The sequence below is a fragment of the Papilio polytes genome, unplaced genomic scaffold, assembly GCF_000836215.1.
Source record: "Papilio polytes unplaced genomic scaffold, Ppol_1.0 DF823923.1, whole genome shotgun sequence".
NCBI lineage: Eukaryota > Metazoa > Arthropoda > Insecta > Lepidoptera > Papilionidae > Papilio > Papilio polytes.
In genome coordinates this window covers 4113651-4128844 of record NW_013525281.1, presented here as the reverse complement: position 1 = coordinate 4128844, position 15194 = coordinate 4113651, and the positions used below count along the sequence as shown (strand labels likewise).

Genomic DNA, 15194 nt, shown 5'->3' with positions numbered 1-15194 from the left:
ATTTTTTACTTATACTCATTTGTTAGTCTCTAAACAAATCTAGTAACCTTGTACTATTCTGTTTTGATTTAAACGGCCTTTGAATACAATTATTTCTTTTTTTTGTTCAAAGAAGATTCATTTTTATTTCTTCTCCCAGTTTAAATGTAATAATTAACATGCTTAGTCATAAGATGAATCACAACACAATATCTGAAATACATAGCACGCTTAATGTTAAGAAAACATTTGTATTTCAAAACAGAAAAATTGCTTAATAGCATTAACTGTTAATTGTCTCAATAACAATGAAGAGTTCCGTGATTTTGCATTGTATTGCCTTGAATTATCTTTACCTTAAGGTATAAATGCAGACCTATCCTTAGATTACCTTAGTACAAAATAATTAATAGAAGAAGACAGTTTTCAGTTAGAATGAATTCGCTATTATTGTTTTCCTTGCTTGCTCTGTTTATAGTAACTTATGCGGATCAGTACACAGATAGATATGACAATATTAATATAGATGAAATTCTATCCAACAAGCGACTACTGACGTCATACATAAAGTGTATTTTGGATAAAGGTCGTTGCACACCGGAGGGAAAGGAACTTAAACGTAAGTATATTATTTTATTATTTGTATGTTTTATATCTGTTTTAATAAGATTTCTCGCTTATTTTAACGTGGAATTGATAACTTTCAAACGATCAATTTCACCTAAAATGTCTTCTATCGTACCTAAATTACAATTATCTGTATCTTATTACATACCTCAAAAACGTTCGTTAAAACTTTGTCAGAACAGTGAATTATTATTATTTTTTTGAGCAAGCGGCCACCTGAATCTACCAAAATGGAAAGCGACCGCTGTCCATAAACATCCGCAATTGCAGATGCGTTGCCTACCTCAATTGACAGAGAAGGAGACGCACATAAAGAGGACATTTCCCATTCTTATGCGTCTCCTCCACCGTCAAATCCACTTTTCCTTCCCATCCTTTCCTCTTAAGAAAAGGGTGGAAAGGGAAAGGGACCAAAATTAATATTTATAACATCGATTGCAAATACATTTATATCATGACAAACTAATTTTATGTTCGTTTTTAAATCATATAATCTTTGTGTACCCGAGACTTTACCTGTGTATTTCGTGCATTAACAATCGTCGTTTGTTTCGAGGATACCTTCTAGGAGTACACTAATTTTTATCCAATAAACAATACCAGAACACGTTCGTAATTTTCTATTAACTAATCAAGTTGATTGGCGCATTGACACGAAGATGACGTTGACTTAGTCTGACTTAGACTGACATAGTCCATCGTCACGTTCAGTCTAATCTTTTACTTTGTTATATTGATAATGAATATTAGCAAATATTAACAATGATTATTACTACAGTACACATCAAGGATGGAATGCAAAACAGCTGTTCAAAATGCACAGACTTCCAGAAAAATGGTGCTAGAAAAGTCGTCAAATACATTCGCACTAATGAAAAGGATTCCTGGGAAGAGATGAAGAAAAAATACGACCCAAAGGATGAGTACAAAGAAAAATATGAAGCTTTCCTTGCAGCTGAAAACTAAATGCAAAGAGAATATACAAAACCAATTCAAACTACTAAACCAAAATGTGTCCAAGTCAACTCTTTTGTCTACTGTTAGAATATTCCATTAAATTAAAATAAACGTGTTTTTATTTTTACATATCTAAATTAATTACATACTCCTTTGTAATTTAATAATAAATAATTAAATAATTGTACCTACTTCTATCATTTACATTAAAATCATGCCGAGATTGAGAACCTTTTCTATTTTAAAAGTCTAAGGTGGGCATAAAATTACCCTATTATCAAATTGCTATTATAAAAGTTTTGTAAAGATAAACGAATCATAAAAAGCAATTCATCATCAGTACATAGTTTCAAAATCTATGTCTCGTGTATATTTAAAAGGAAACAGTGCCATCTAGAAATTACACATTACAAACAAATAAAGTGCAATTGATACGTAACAATGGGGGTCTTGGGAAAACTTCCTAAGGACAATTCTACTAATTGAATAGATGACTCACAAATTCTTGTCAGTGGACGAGGTTACACTTTATTCAATTACCTCTTGACGCAAACTTGATTTAAACGACTTTTAATTAAATTTTATTTAAAGGAATTGCACTTTATCTTTTATTTCCAACGCATTATGATATTTTCTTACGTTAGTTGCTTAAAAAACTGACCATGATCGTTACAAGGTAAGTATCTTATTTGTATCCTCGATGATATGATCTCCAGGCGCCTATAACATTTTTTACATATTTGACGTAAACGTGAAATTCCACTTCGCAGGCAAAACAGTTGTATGCAATCCTTTTATTATTTTCAAAGAGATGAAGAGGTAAAACAACATATTTATCGTATAGGGCAAATCCATAATAATTATAAAAGCATATAATTACTAGAGATACTAGGAATACTTTTAGTGAATCTCAGCCTTTGTTGGAATGAAACAAATTAAAAAAAAAACATATTTGTTTGAAAAATTTTATCACTGACAACATAAACGCCTTACCATAATTAATAGCAAATAATCATTAGTGTTCATCTGCTTTATGTTTTATCAAATTCATTGTGTCGTGTTTCATAATTTCTAGACCAACAAGGCAATGAAAATTCACTATAACTTTTCCAAAATTAATAAAAAATGAACTCATCTCGTTGTTTCATACCATTACAGCTTTTGATAACAATACCAGGTTACCAGGATAGAAAATGAGATTGTCGAATTTATCTCATCTTGCTGGGAGAGAATCACTTTTGACCCTCGTACTGATAGTCAACTTTTCATCAAGGTAAAAAAAAGAAATATTAAATGTCATTGCAAGCAAAAGGTTCAACTAAACCTTTTTTACTTTACCAAAATTTCAATATGTCCAGTGGCATATGACCGCAAAGATGCAAACATGCGAACAAAGTTTTATTTACACAGGAGGTTTCTAAGAGGTCGCTGGACCACGAATATATTTGATCATATTAAATACCGATAAAAAGATCTGAGATCATAGAAATAAATAAACACATCTTTGGATTATTATTTTTTACTAGTAACTAAACATATATGAAGAAGAAAATATTAGCGTATCGGACTCAATCTGGAACAAAAAATTGATTCTTCAAATATAAATAACCTAAAAGCGTCACGGGCAAAAAGAGAGTCAAGTTTTTATTCTTTGGTTTCTAACATATACAGGATGTTTTAAAGCATGTTTTGTCAAAATTAATCAAAATTATTTTAAATTGTAGTATGAAGACACTTGAATCATTTCTATATTACGGGTAGTTAAAAAAAAAGGAAATGCTTTGAATTTAACTGTAACGCTGACTTTAATAATGGTATTATTCACTAGTAAGTATAGTATTAAATTATAGATGGTAATAATAAAAAAACTAATAAAAAAAGGTAACAATAAAATCAGTCTAAATGAACAGAAGGCTACTAGCGCTTAAGAAGTTTTATATTATAAATCTTTTACGTAAACATATAAAACCTGCAAGGTTAACATCAAAAATGTCATTGTTAATGCAATTTAATAAAATTCCACTCATTTCTGCACTTATCTACAGCAAAGCACATCCTGTATATTGTTGTTGAATAAGCCTCAAATGGTGGGGATGGCGAATTAAAAGGTTGGGACGAGATCAAAAGCGCTATAAATACTCAAAGTACGGCAACATGTCAACCAAATAATCTGCTTCACTAATTTAATATATATTTAAATAGTTCACAGTGAGTTTATTAATATTAATTACGATAACTAGTTTTTGCCCACGACTTCATCTTCGCGGCATTGAAAAATCTACTAATATAGCCTACGTTACTCAATAACAAAGTTGCTTTCTAACAGCGAAGGATTTTTTTGGAATCGGTCCAATAATTTTTGAGTTTTGTTAGTGACGTACAAAATCTTCCTCCTCCCCGTAAATATCTCTTCTTCTTTCTTCCTCCATATAAATATTAAAGTACCAGAAAAGCTTAATTAAAAAAAAACGTTACATTAGAATATAAAAAATCATATTAGAATTATTCTTCCAGATGACGAGAACAGTATTAGTGTTGATGTGCGTTTTGGCGGCAGCACTGGCTGAAACTTACACTGACAAATATGACAACGTTAATCTTCAGGAAATCGCAGATAACGAAAGACTGCTACAGGCGTACGTTAACTGCTTACTTGAAAAGGCGAAATGTAGTCCAGAGGGAAAAGAACTTAAAGGTAAATTTTTTAATTATGTATTTCTTTGTAAATGAAAAGAATGCTTCAATATGGAATACAGTTAGAATGGAATATAGCACAGTTACACTATATCTTTACAATAAACTAGATGTTGCCTGCGACTTCGTCCTCGTAGTTTTTTTTAAATATAGCCAATGTTATTCAGTGATACCGTAACTTTTTAAAGGTACAAGATTTTTTTCAAATCTACCCAGAATTTGAGTCATTTTAATATTCGCAAAAAAAGAAAAAAAATAGTATAACACAGATGAAGAACAACTTCATTAGATCTATAGAAAGAAAAGTCAAACATTTTGTAAAAACATTTAAAAAACAGACTACAGATGTTTTACATAAATATATTTTAAGTCTAGGATCTAATTTTGTATTTAAATAACAATTTACTACAAATTTTATGTTTAATAATCAAATGCACACCATTATCATATTAAAACAGGTTTATTGATTTTACATTGCTTATAATTACAGCTCATATGAAGGATGCTATCGAATCCGGTTGTGCCAAATGCACAGACACCCAGAAAAAAGGTACCAACTTTATGATTAACCACCTGATTCTGAAGAAACCGGAAATTTGGAACCTACTCGCCGACAAATTCGATCCCACAGGCAAATGGAGAAAGGTTTACGAGGAACGCGCAAGGGAAAATGGAATCGTCATCCCGCATTAAATGTAATTTAAACTCGACGTAAAAATTACAAAACAGCTTTCTCAATTTATTTATTATTTAATAAAACTGGATAACATTAATACGACATTTTAATTTTTAACCTTTCTCACTTTTCAAACCTCATATAAACGAAATATTTACCTATCTTTGCTAGTATTATGAAAAGGAAAGATTTGTATTTTTGTATTTATTGAAATAACTCAAAAACTATTTAACAGATTTCAATAATTCTTTCACCATTAAAAAGCTACATTATCAGTGAGTAACATAGGTTTTGTTTTTATATTATTAATTTCACGCAGGCGAAGCCGCGAGCAACAGCTAGTTATCTATAAAACGCTTTATAAAGTCATAATACAAATAAGACGAAATTTAAAAATAAACTAAAAAGTTGTTAATAAAACGGAACAACCTTTAAATGTTTCTGTAACGAAACCTTGATATAAAGAACGTAACATAAATATAACAAATATCTTGGCAAAGGCGGAAATTTCCATTGCCCTACGTAAATAATCATTTTTTTTAAAGTAACTAATCTCTTTATATTTTACTTTTTTTATAAATTACTGAATCTATTAGACATAAGTTAGGTTTAATGTTCGTAAGATACGGGTTTCTTTCCACGATTGAATTGTTTTAGCTCCCGATATTTCGGCTCAGTTGCATGCGCCATGTTCACGGGCTGACTGAACACTAGCAAATTCAATCGTGGTAAGAAACCCGTATCTTACGAACATTATATTTGTAAAAACCACGACAGTTTATAGTTATACATAAGTTAGGTTTGTTCCTTTTTTTAATTATAAAAGGAATTGTTGCTTTTAATCGAAATAGTTTTACGTTAATATTACGTTCCTACATATACACATATACTAAACACCGAAATGAGGGAAACAAGTGACTTTATATAAAAATGTATAGAAAAACTGGTAATTAAATAACCAACAACCAATCAACAGGTCAGCATAATAAACAGAACTTTAATTATTATCCAGAAAAATGCTAAATATTATAAAAAGTTTGGAGCTAACCGCTGTAAAATCGCAGCTATTTCATATCAAAAATCTTATTTTTCTACACAGTAGAACGTATTTATAACGACGTGATAAACAAATCAAAACAAAAGAACCTTTAAAATACAAAGCACTAAACGGATTCAACAAAAACGTACACTTGTTGAATACGTTTTGTTGTAGACATCAAAATCACAGAGAATACTATCTGAACTACTGCAAATGTAAATAAGAATGTAAATAAGAAGTAATGAAAATAAGAATCACAGACATTAAATAAATATAACTAGTTTGTTGTAATAGTAAAAAAAAATGAAAAAAAAAAAAGATTCTGCCGGAACTACACGTATTTTAAGTAATTTAACATATTTAAACTAAAATCACAAACCGTAACAGAATTGTTTACAGTTTTCATTAATTAAAGTAATTAGTTATTATAAAAAAGTTATTGAAGACCTTAGGAAATAAATTAACAGTGTAAAAAAATGTTTGAAAATTATATAAATATGAAGTTCATAGTTTAATTCGTCACACTCGTTTTATTGTATACTTCAAATATTAGTCGTAAGAAAATCATCAAAAGAAAATAATTTAAACGTAAGAAACTTATTAATTTTTATTCATTAATTTGTGTCAAACCTTATTAAAATTTGTATTTTAACATTAAGTTTTGTTTACGAAGAAAAAACATTTAAAAAGTTAATGGCTATTTTAGACGAACGTTAACTTAATATAACCTATACTTATCCTAACTTGAAAGTCTTGTTTTTATTGTATCAGTGCAAATTCCCTTATTGTAATTATTGTTTTATTGCTATTTTTTTCTTGCAGATGACTTTCAAAGTACTTATACTTTGCGTTGTAGCGATCGCATTCGCTGAAAAATATTCCGACAAATATGACAACGTTAATATTCAAGAAATTATAGAGAACAGAAGAGTACTACTATCATATGCGAATTGCCTTTTAGACAAAGGGAAATGCAGTCCAGATGGCAAGACGCTTAAAGGTAACTATAATGTTAATACGTTACAAACATTTTGTTCACCAGTAGTAAGAATAAGATGTCATTAAAAAACAAAAGTTAACAAAACGTTTTTTTAGATAATCTGAAGGATGCTGTCGAGACGAATTGTGAAAAGTGCACGGACGCCCAAAAAGAGGGAACTTCCGTCATGTTCCGTCATTTGATCGAAAAAGAGCGAGAAATTTGGAATGAACTAACCGCTAAGTATGACCCAACTGGGCAATGGAGAAAAACGTACGAAGACGAGATCAGAAAAAGTGGCATCATTTTACCCTAAAAAGATAACAAATCGCAAAACTTAGACATTTTTTGCCTAAATAAATAGATGTACAAAAAAAATTAACCTCACATGTAGCCTAATTATAAACAATAAACCGATATTTAAATAAATTACATCAGTTAACTATTAATAAATGTACTTAAGTACTTAAGCGTTTTATTTTCTTTAAGCAAATAAATTTATTGTATTTAAAAACTTTTCATGAGTCCATTTATGGCTTTTAGAAATATTAATCTGTGGTAGTAAACTCCAGGAACAAGAAAAAATAATCCAAAAATTACAGCCTATAAAAATTTATTTAAAATTTAAACGTTCTTAATTCATTTTCATATTTGGTGACGTACTTATGGTTCCGATCGTATTTGTCTGTCAACTGTCTCCAGTAAGCCGGCTCGTTATTGATGAGGTGTGCGATCACAAGTCTAGTGCCTCGCCGTTGAGTGTCCGTGCACTTAGCGCAGTAATTCTCCAATGCTTCCCTTATGTGAGCTGAAATAGAATTCAAATATATTGAAAACTATGAAAGTAAAAGAAACTAGTTACTTGTGCCAGAGATTTTATTTCTTTAGAGAACTTTGACTAAACTATAGCACAACTGTGCGTTTGTCGATTGTTTCGCAGCCAATGCAACTGTTACACGACTAAAAATCGAGTAGTGAGCTGACCTCTATACAAGCTATTAGGAATCAAAGCGCGACTAAACAGTTGTGCGATAGATTAGTCAAAGGTGTGCACAGGCTCTTAATATTTCAACATTTTCGAGTAAGAGGTCGGCTAATAAATATTTGAATTAGTTTTAATAAAACTATTTAACAACGTTGATTCGGGATACAAGATTATTCTAATCGTAATAAATAAAGACCATTTCAATCTTTATGAAAGATATATTTTAGAATCATATAGAAATATAGTTAAAAAACAATAAAAAAAATCAAACAAGCATAAGTTAAATAAAATCATGCAACTCATAGATATATTAAAATTAGTATCATCGTATACCGGTAACTATATGTCTACTTATTTGCATAATTATTATTTATGTCTCATCTTTCCGGTCAATGACCTTAGTGACATCGTCAATGTTAAAAAGTCAGTACAGAAGAATATGTGCTATTATAAAGAGGAAACCTTTCTATATCAAATCTGTATTTAAAAACTGAAAATTCGTATACTACGTCATTAACAGAGAAAATCAACATCAAAATATAGAGTACTTACATTTCAATTCTCTGCCTTCGGGCGAACACTTTCCTTGCTCGAGGAGACACCTCAAGTAAGGCACAAGCAGACGTCTGTTTGAGACAACATCTCCCACGTTGATGCTATCATAACGGTCTGTATATTTGCCACTAGAACGGGCAGCAGTCAACGAAATTGACAGCAGGAACAAAAATATAACTAGTTTCATTCTGTAAAAAAAATCTCATATATATTTTCTTCGTTTCATTTTGAAGAATTCTTGTTATTGCACATATATCTGATTTCTCAATATTTTCGCTGTTAAATCTCAACATTTACAGCTACAACAATATAAAAAAATGAAGATTCTGAGACATGGAAAAAGCTAATTTTATCAGTAATATTGTTATGTTATGCGTGAATCTGCATAGAAATTAAAAAAAATGTAGCTACATTTTTACTGTACTCGAATAAAATATTCAAATCACAGATACGTAGTTGGGTTTAAGGGACGAAGTGCGACTGAGGTCAATGACCTCGCCGATAGAAAGCCACAGTTAAATCATTAAAGTTATTTGATGTTTTATAAGTTAAGGATATATTGTATAAAATAAATTACTTACTTGATTTTTTCCGAAATTAAGTAACGTAAGATGGAAACAGTCGGAGAATTTGTCGCATACTAAATGGATAGCAGATTCAAGGTTTTTTATATAGTCACTAGTTGACCATCTACCGTTTCTATGGACGAAAACAAGTTTTTTTTTAATGGAGAGATGGGTGTAGTTTTTTTACATTTCCTTCTACAGCCTCTATATGTTATTTTGTAATCAATGAATATTTTGACTTTAACAAATGCAAATCGCAAACTGTAACAATGACCACCATTTTGCTAGTACAGATTAACAATTAAAGACTAAAAGGCTATTTTGTGTAATACTTTGAAAACATGACAAAAAAAACTTCAAGCTTTGTAAAAGATTTTAAACAAAAATACTGTATCATAATAAAAAGTCCTTCGTACATATAGTTGTGTCCTTGAATTAAGTTTAAATTATAAACCAGTATCTGACGTCACAATCATAATAACTGTTAAATCCTAGTTCACGTCAGTTGATAATTAACTCACGTAAATACCGTTGGAACTTCCAAGTTAATCTCACAGAAAGTAATCAAATTATATGTTTACCTACTTTTATATATTTTAACCTTACCAGGACTTCGAATACTTTACTTTGAATTGAGTAATTTTGTTTAATCTTACAAATTTTATAAACGCGATAGTTTCGCTGAATGTTAGAGTTTGTAGCATAACTGTTAAGCAAATCTCGATTAAATTTGGCATAGATGTAGTAGATAGTCTGGACAAACAAATTGGCTATTGGCTTTTGTTTTTTATTTCCACACGAACGGATTCGCAGGGGAAAGGTATTTTATTATAACACAACATAGGTAAATTCGTCACATAATTATTGTTTATAAATGTAATTTGTGGGAAAAGTAGGTGAGTATTTTAATTTCAGCAAATAAATAAAAATGAATTATAACTTACAACTCTTTAATACGTTAAATACCAACTAAATAGTATTGAATAACTTTACAATTACAAAGATACACGAAATTTTTAACTGGTAGCAAAAAAGTAAGTAAATTTGATCCTTATTTCCACTGAGCGGCATGCCGCATGACTCTACCTAAGCGGAAACAGGCTACAATTGGTTATAACAGGAAATAGACGAAGAATGACTTAGTTACGAAGAAAGCTCTCGTAATTCTTTTTCGTATCTAATTACATATTTTCTTTCAGGGTCGTATTTGGCTGTGAGTTTGGTCCAGTACTCTTTTTCGTGGTTGATCAAATGTCCCATCACCTGTCTCATGCCTGATTTCTGCGCGTCTGTGCATTGCGCGCAATTGTCTTCTAACGCTTCCTTAATGTGTGCTAAAAAAAACAATTATATTTTGTGATCAGGTTTATAGTTTTCCAACTGTAAATTCGTCGCATCAAAAATTTATCATAAAATTATAACCATAACACAGTACGGCATTTTGATGAATCCTTGACCTCCGTGTATATCACCGTCAGGTCGTAAATGCCGCCCGTGCCTTGACTATTTGTTGAAAATTAGTAAAGAATCAGCAAATTGAACATAAAACAATTTAATTTGTACTGATTTGTTATGTTTTCTCTTCAATAGGTTTTAAGCGTTGATTGTGTGCACGTATTAAATTCACAGGCATTTTGAAATTAAAATCTCTTTAAGATAATAAATAACGCCATCTAGTTTACAAATCGTAAAAAGTACACTAGAATTCCGCATACTTACATTTGAGTTCTCTGGCATCATGAGAGCACTTGCCCTGGTCTAGCAGACATTTGAGATACCCCATCAACAGTCTTCGGTTTGCTAAAATTTCATCTAAATTTATATTGTCATAACGACTTGTGTATTTACGATTTGTTCGGGCGTGTGCAATTGTGAGCACTGTCAGAAGAAGAAAACACGCTAGCACTTTCATTCTGTAACAATAAAAACGCCTATTTAACCACCAATACTTACAATACTACAACCAACTAAGTCTATGGTTCTCATGCCTTTAAATAGAGGATTTCCAAAGTAGTTTAGATGTTACCCTGGAGAATATACGAGAACTAAAGAAGAATATAAGAGAAACTAAGAGAATATACGACCGTGGAAAATTAAGTTAAGGCTTCTTTAACACCAAAAACCGTTTTAAAAGGGCCTTAACACCTTCAGCACCAGACCCTAAATGAGCGTTTTAAAAATAAAACAATATTTTTTGTGTTGAAATGTGTTTAAAACTACATAATATATCGTTTATTATTTTCAACCCCGTTTTTCCCATTTTTTCCTTAGATTTTTATCCGTGTGACATTTAGATACTCGTGGCTTGGGAAATAGTTCATATGAAATTCATACCTCCCAGGCCACATACACAGGATTCTAGACACTGTACAGAAAGATACACATGGCGCCTAAGGTATTAATAATAAAAAAATGGAATCTTTTTTAATGGGTGAGTAACGTATTTGGTATTGATGATGATAAACACTTCTATTACAATCGTAAATAGCAAATACATAAAGCAAAATATGTACAGAAATACTTACTTGAAACGTAAATATTAGGTAAACGATAGATGAAACACTTTGAAGTTTATTATGAATACTGAAGCAAAATCATGAGGAAGGTTTTTATATATCTATTAGAATAACTCCTTCTTTAAAATTGCCAAAACGAGTTTAAAATGTATGTTGATTGAAACTGCTCACCTATTTTTTTATCTATAATTGTTATTTAATACGTATAAAGTTGTTTAGTTCAAGATTTTCCTGGTAACTAGGAAAAAATGATAGGATAACAGACACAAAAAGTTTATGCGGATTATGAGAGGAATATACCTATAAAAATAATTGAGAGATGTGACATGTCTAAATGAAATAAGATCAACTTTTCATAATGCTTTATTCATCGAAATAATTTATTGAAAACGGGAACTTTTGAAAATATTTACAACATTTTATCAGATGCAACTGGTCAATTAGGCGGCGATTTTGCGTAGTTCGGTCTCGTATTTGGTGACGTATTTGCGTTCAGGGTCGTATTTAGCGGTCAGCTTGCCCCAGTACTCCTTCTCATTGTTGATCAAATGACCGATCACTTTCCTGGTGCCAGATTTCTGGGTTTCAGTGCATTTATCGCAGTTGTTCTCCAACGCTTCTTTGATGTGAGCTGGTAAGAAAAAGGAATGTTTAAGTTGATTTTTGATGCAGAAGTAATTTAGTAACGTCTTACAAAAATCTGTGTAGAAATTTTTAACTATATTTAAAGCAGTCCCTAAGTGTATAGATCTACAAAGGCTTTGAATAGAACAACACTGGTGACAGATAAATTTAGTGAACGACCGAAGTTATCGTCCCTATTGTAATTGAAATCAATTATTAATCACATTTATGTACTCGTATTTCCTTTGTCACTAAAATATACGACAAGTAACTAGCAATAAAATTAAATTTAATAACTAGGAATTATGTTTTTAAACCTTGAATGTTGCCCAAACCGGTTTAGCATGCGTCAATTCATGATAAATATTGTGTCGGACAATTGACGAAGTCAGGGCCTACGTTGATGCAAAATATTAAAACCTGTTCTAAATATATTAATGATTTTTAAGCACGTGAGATGGTTATAATCAATTTTATTTAGTAACACAAAACGTGCTATAAAAACTTTAGATCCACGTTAATGTACGAGTAAAAGACTTGCGATTGCAATTTACTTCCTCTAACGCATGCTACACATAAAATAGACTAAACGAAAACAACCCAAAAGCTATCAATTACACCATCAGTTAATTCTATACACATACAGTATTACGCTCGCTTCGTTGTCATCGTTGCCTAAATAATTCATACCAAGGGCCGTCTTAATCATATCGAGAGCACGAGTGCGAAAATAAATCTGGAGCCCTACATACACGTATATAGGCTGGCGCTCCATGTGACTCAGTAGTCCGTACCTTTGGTACTCACAGATTCAGAGAGCTTTCCCGAAGTGGTATAGGAAGTCTCTAACTCGAACTCTTGGAGATGACAGTTTATTGAGTTCCGACAGTTTTGTTCCGACATAAAAGTGTCTTTTGCTGATACATCACGGGTTGTAATCTGTCCAGTTAGTTTTATAGATCAGGTATCCGCTTTGCTTTCAGAATTGACTTACATTTAAGTTCCTTGCCGTCGGGAGAGCACTTGCCCTCATCGAGGATGCAGTTGAGGTAAGGCACCAGCAGGCGGCGGTTGGCAAGGATCTCATCCAAGTCCACATTGTCGTAGCGGTCCGTGTACTGTTCCGCGCCTACGGCAGCCGCGAGCGCCAACAAGCAGACCATCAAGAAGGAATTCATTTTGGATCTGAGAATAACACGAATTCTGAATTTAATACGTTCTCTAGTTAAAGGGAAAAGTATACTAAACTGCCAACTTTCGATTACCGGAGAGGAATTTCAAATAGGAGGAATGTAAACTCTAGAAACATTATGTTCTACAATTTAAGTGCATATGGTCCGTGTTATTATTTTGTTGAAATTACGATGCACTTAATACAAAAAATATTTGTTCTCTTCAAAACAAATACCGAACCTTATGCAATATCAAACTATTATTGACTACGGAATAACATATAAGTAAAGCTGATGTTACCAGACTGTATGATATTAAAAATTACCTGTAAATATTGTTTGTTGATACACAAGCAAGCTAGATGTAAGATGCGTTCTACTTGCAAGCAAATTGTCAACTAATGCAGTGGGTTGCAGCCTGCCTATTATATCTAAGTACGAGGCTAATTGAAGTGATCTATGTGACGTTAAGACAATACCTGTCGATAGATCCGACGTAAATTAAAATTTTCCAACTAATTACACACGACATGTTCATGTTACATTTGCCTGATTACATTAAGTCTATATTTAAATGATGGTTCGATGCCGTTATTCATTTATCGTACGCATTCTTTAACCCTAAAGCTTTGGATTACATTATATAGCACATTTCACACATTTCACACTTCAATGCACATTTCACAGTAAAACACTTTACTTTAAAAGAAAATATTTTGGGCGACGCAAAAATAAGAGTTCTCAAGTCATAGGCGATAGAGTAGATAGTAAAAGGTATAAAAGAGCCGGAAATATTAAACACTATCCAAATAGAAGAAAATGGTTGATTTCTTAAATTTATTTCTCAAATACGTGCCTTTTAAAGCTTAAATTGTGGGTTCATGTTTTAGCTCAACTCGTCCGATGTAGGCATTGATATGTCAATATTGGCTGAGCCAGCATCCTAAATGGCTGTACGATTATGCCAGCTCGTTTCTTAAAGCCTAAGAGTAGCATGGAATTGACATGTCTTTCCAAAGACCAAAATCCCCTTTCCCTATCAAAGATAAAAAATGTGCTTTTTAAAGCTTTATTGTAGACTAGTTTTCGCCCGCGAATCCGTCCGCGTGGATTTAAAAAACAAAACTGAGTAGCCTATGTGTTCTTCCAGACTATCCTCTACATCTATACCAAATTTCATCGAAATCCTTTCAGCCGTTTAGGCTACAAACTCAAACAAACATCCATCCATCTAAACTTTCGCATTTATAATATTGGTATGATTTATATCATTATTAAGTAATATACAGTATTAAGTATCAATTCATTCGGACAATGCCGGGAATTAACATTTAGTTATAAATACGTGTTTAATTATGAGTACAATCGATTTAACACGAGATTTGTAACAGATTGCTTATATCTCCAAGGTCTTTGTTTTTTCTACTATACCTGTACATATTACGAGTATATAAAAGAAGAAACAGGTCAACTGAGTGCACCGATGTATAAACGAGCAGTTCAAAATACTGAGACTTTAAATACTGCACGGAGGTTTCTGTTACTACATAGTAATCATTCTACCTCTAAACGTCTAAAATACGAGATGAAAGTTTAAATAAGGTTTTTTTTAGAAATTCAGCCTCCAGACGGACAAGGGCGACAGCTAAAAATCTAGAGCTAAAAATTTATTTGTTTTCCTCTATACAAGTATTCTACAAATTTTTTTTTTTAATTAGGAATAGATAGTATAAATGGCGTACTGACGTACGTTACGCAATGTAATGTATCATGTTACACGGCGAGCATTCATACAGTCAGTACATTATTACGGGAAAACCAGTGA

General features: G+C 31.7%; 6 protein-coding genes across 7 annotated transcripts; 3 read left to right on the top strand and 3 right to left on the bottom strand.

Moving 5' to 3' along the window:
* The first annotated feature begins 389 nt into the window (after nt 1–389).
* On the top strand, nt 390–1690 carry LOC106102351 (ejaculatory bulb-specific protein 3-like). Its single transcript, XM_013281787.1, has 2 exons — nt 390–598; nt 1385–1690. The coding sequence occupies exons 1-2, from the start codon at nt 415–417 to the stop codon at nt 1570–1572; spliced, it is 372 nt and encodes a 123-aa protein (XP_013137241.1). The 5' UTR covers nt 390–414; the 3' UTR covers nt 1573–1690.
* Nucleotides 1691–3682: 1992 nt separating this feature from the next.
* On the top strand, nt 3683–4995 carry LOC106102341 (ejaculatory bulb-specific protein 3-like). 2 transcript variants are annotated; one of them, XM_013281777.1, is made up of 3 exons: nt 3683–3771; nt 4078–4258; nt 4748–4995. In XM_013281777.1, the coding sequence occupies exons 2-3, from the start codon at nt 4078–4080 to the stop codon at nt 4948–4950; spliced, it is 384 nt and encodes a 127-aa protein (XP_013137231.1). In that variant the 5' UTR covers nt 3683–3771; the 3' UTR covers nt 4951–4995. The 2 variants fall into 2 exon arrangements, with proteins under 2 accessions (XP_013137231.1, XP_013137232.1); XM_013281778.1 differs by lacking the exon at nt 3683–3771 and adding an exon at nt 3798–3962.
* Nucleotides 4996–6794: 1799 nt separating this feature from the next.
* On the top strand, nt 6795–7279 carry LOC106102353 (ejaculatory bulb-specific protein 3-like). The gene is made up of 2 exons (XM_013281792.1): nt 6795–6972; nt 7068–7279. Exons 1-2 carry the CDS (start codon nt 6795–6797, stop codon nt 7265–7267), a joined length of 378 nt encoding a protein of 125 aa, XP_013137246.1. The 3' UTR covers nt 7268–7279.
* Nucleotides 7280–7557: 278 nt separating this feature from the next.
* Nucleotides 7558–9153, bottom strand: LOC106102346 (ejaculatory bulb-specific protein 3-like). The gene is made up of 3 exons (XM_013281782.1): nt 9073–9153; nt 8489–8679; nt 7558–7759 (listed from the first exon to the last, which is right to left on the bottom strand). The coding sequence occupies exons 2-3, from the start codon at nt 8676–8678 to the stop codon at nt 7569–7571; spliced, it is 381 nt and encodes a 126-aa protein (XP_013137236.1). The 5' UTR covers nt 8679; nt 9073–9153; the 3' UTR covers nt 7558–7568.
* Nucleotides 9154–9993: 840 nt separating this feature from the next.
* On the bottom strand, nt 9994–11669 carry LOC106102344 (ejaculatory bulb-specific protein 3-like). The gene is made up of 3 exons (XM_013281780.1): nt 11583–11669; nt 10777–10970; nt 9994–10391 (listed from the first exon to the last, which is right to left on the bottom strand). Exons 2-3 carry the CDS (start codon nt 10967–10969, stop codon nt 10201–10203), a joined length of 384 nt encoding a protein of 127 aa, XP_013137234.1. The 5' UTR covers nt 10970; nt 11583–11669; the 3' UTR covers nt 9994–10200.
* A 251-nt stretch (nt 11670–11920) lies between these two features.
* On the bottom strand, nt 11921–13796 carry LOC106102350 (ejaculatory bulb-specific protein 3-like). The gene is made up of 3 exons (XM_013281785.1): nt 13696–13796; nt 13192–13382; nt 11921–12204 (listed from the first exon to the last, which is right to left on the bottom strand). Exons 2-3 carry the CDS (start codon nt 13373–13375, stop codon nt 12014–12016), a joined length of 375 nt encoding a protein of 124 aa, XP_013137239.1. The 5' UTR covers nt 13376–13382; nt 13696–13796; the 3' UTR covers nt 11921–12013.
* Between the last annotated feature and the right edge of the window lie 1398 nt (nt 13797–15194).

Excerpts from the sequence above, each read along its gene's own strand:
- LOC106102351 (XM_013281787.1), top strand. The coding sequence starts at position 415 with ATGAATTCGCTATTATTGTTTTCCTTGCTTGCTCTGTTTATAGTAACT. Across the intron at positions 599-1,384 it reads GGAGGGAAAGGAACTTAAAC|TACACATCAAGGATGGAATG; the intron begins GTAAGTATATTA and ends TTATTACTACAG.
- LOC106102344 (XM_013281780.1), bottom strand. The coding sequence starts at position 10,969 with ATGAAAGTGCTAGCGTGTTTTCTTCTTCTGACAGTGCTCACAATTGCA. Across the intron at positions 10,392-10,776 it reads TGATGCCAGAGAACTCAAAT|CACACATTAAGGAAGCGTTA; the intron begins GTAAGTATGCGG and ends TGTTTTTTTTAG.
- LOC106102341 (XM_013281777.1), top strand. The coding sequence starts at position 4,078 with ATGACGAGAACAGTATTAGTGTTGATGTGCGTTTTGGCGGCAGCACTG. Across the intron at positions 4,259-4,747 it reads AGAGGGAAAAGAACTTAAAG|CTCATATGAAGGATGCTATC; the intron begins GTAAATTTTTTA and ends TTATAATTACAG.
- LOC106102350 (XM_013281785.1), bottom strand. The coding sequence starts at position 13,375 with ATGAATTCCTTCTTGATGGTCTGCTTGTTGGCGCTCGCGGCTGCCGTA. Across the intron at positions 12,205-13,191 it reads CGACGGCAAGGAACTTAAAT|CTCACATCAAAGAAGCGTTG; the intron begins GTAAGTCAATTC and ends TTTTCTTACCAG.
- LOC106102353 (XM_013281792.1), top strand. The coding sequence starts at position 6,795 with ATGACTTTCAAAGTACTTATACTTTGCGTTGTAGCGATCGCATTCGCT. Across the intron at positions 6,973-7,067 it reads AGATGGCAAGACGCTTAAAG|ATAATCTGAAGGATGCTGTC; the intron begins GTAACTATAATG and ends ACGTTTTTTTAG.
- LOC106102346 (XM_013281782.1), bottom strand. The coding sequence starts at position 8,678 with ATGAAACTAGTTATATTTTTGTTCCTGCTGTCAATTTCGTTGACTGCT. Across the intron at positions 7,760-8,488 it reads CGAAGGCAGAGAATTGAAAT|CTCACATAAGGGAAGCATTG; the intron begins GTAAGTACTCTA and ends ATTCTATTTCAG.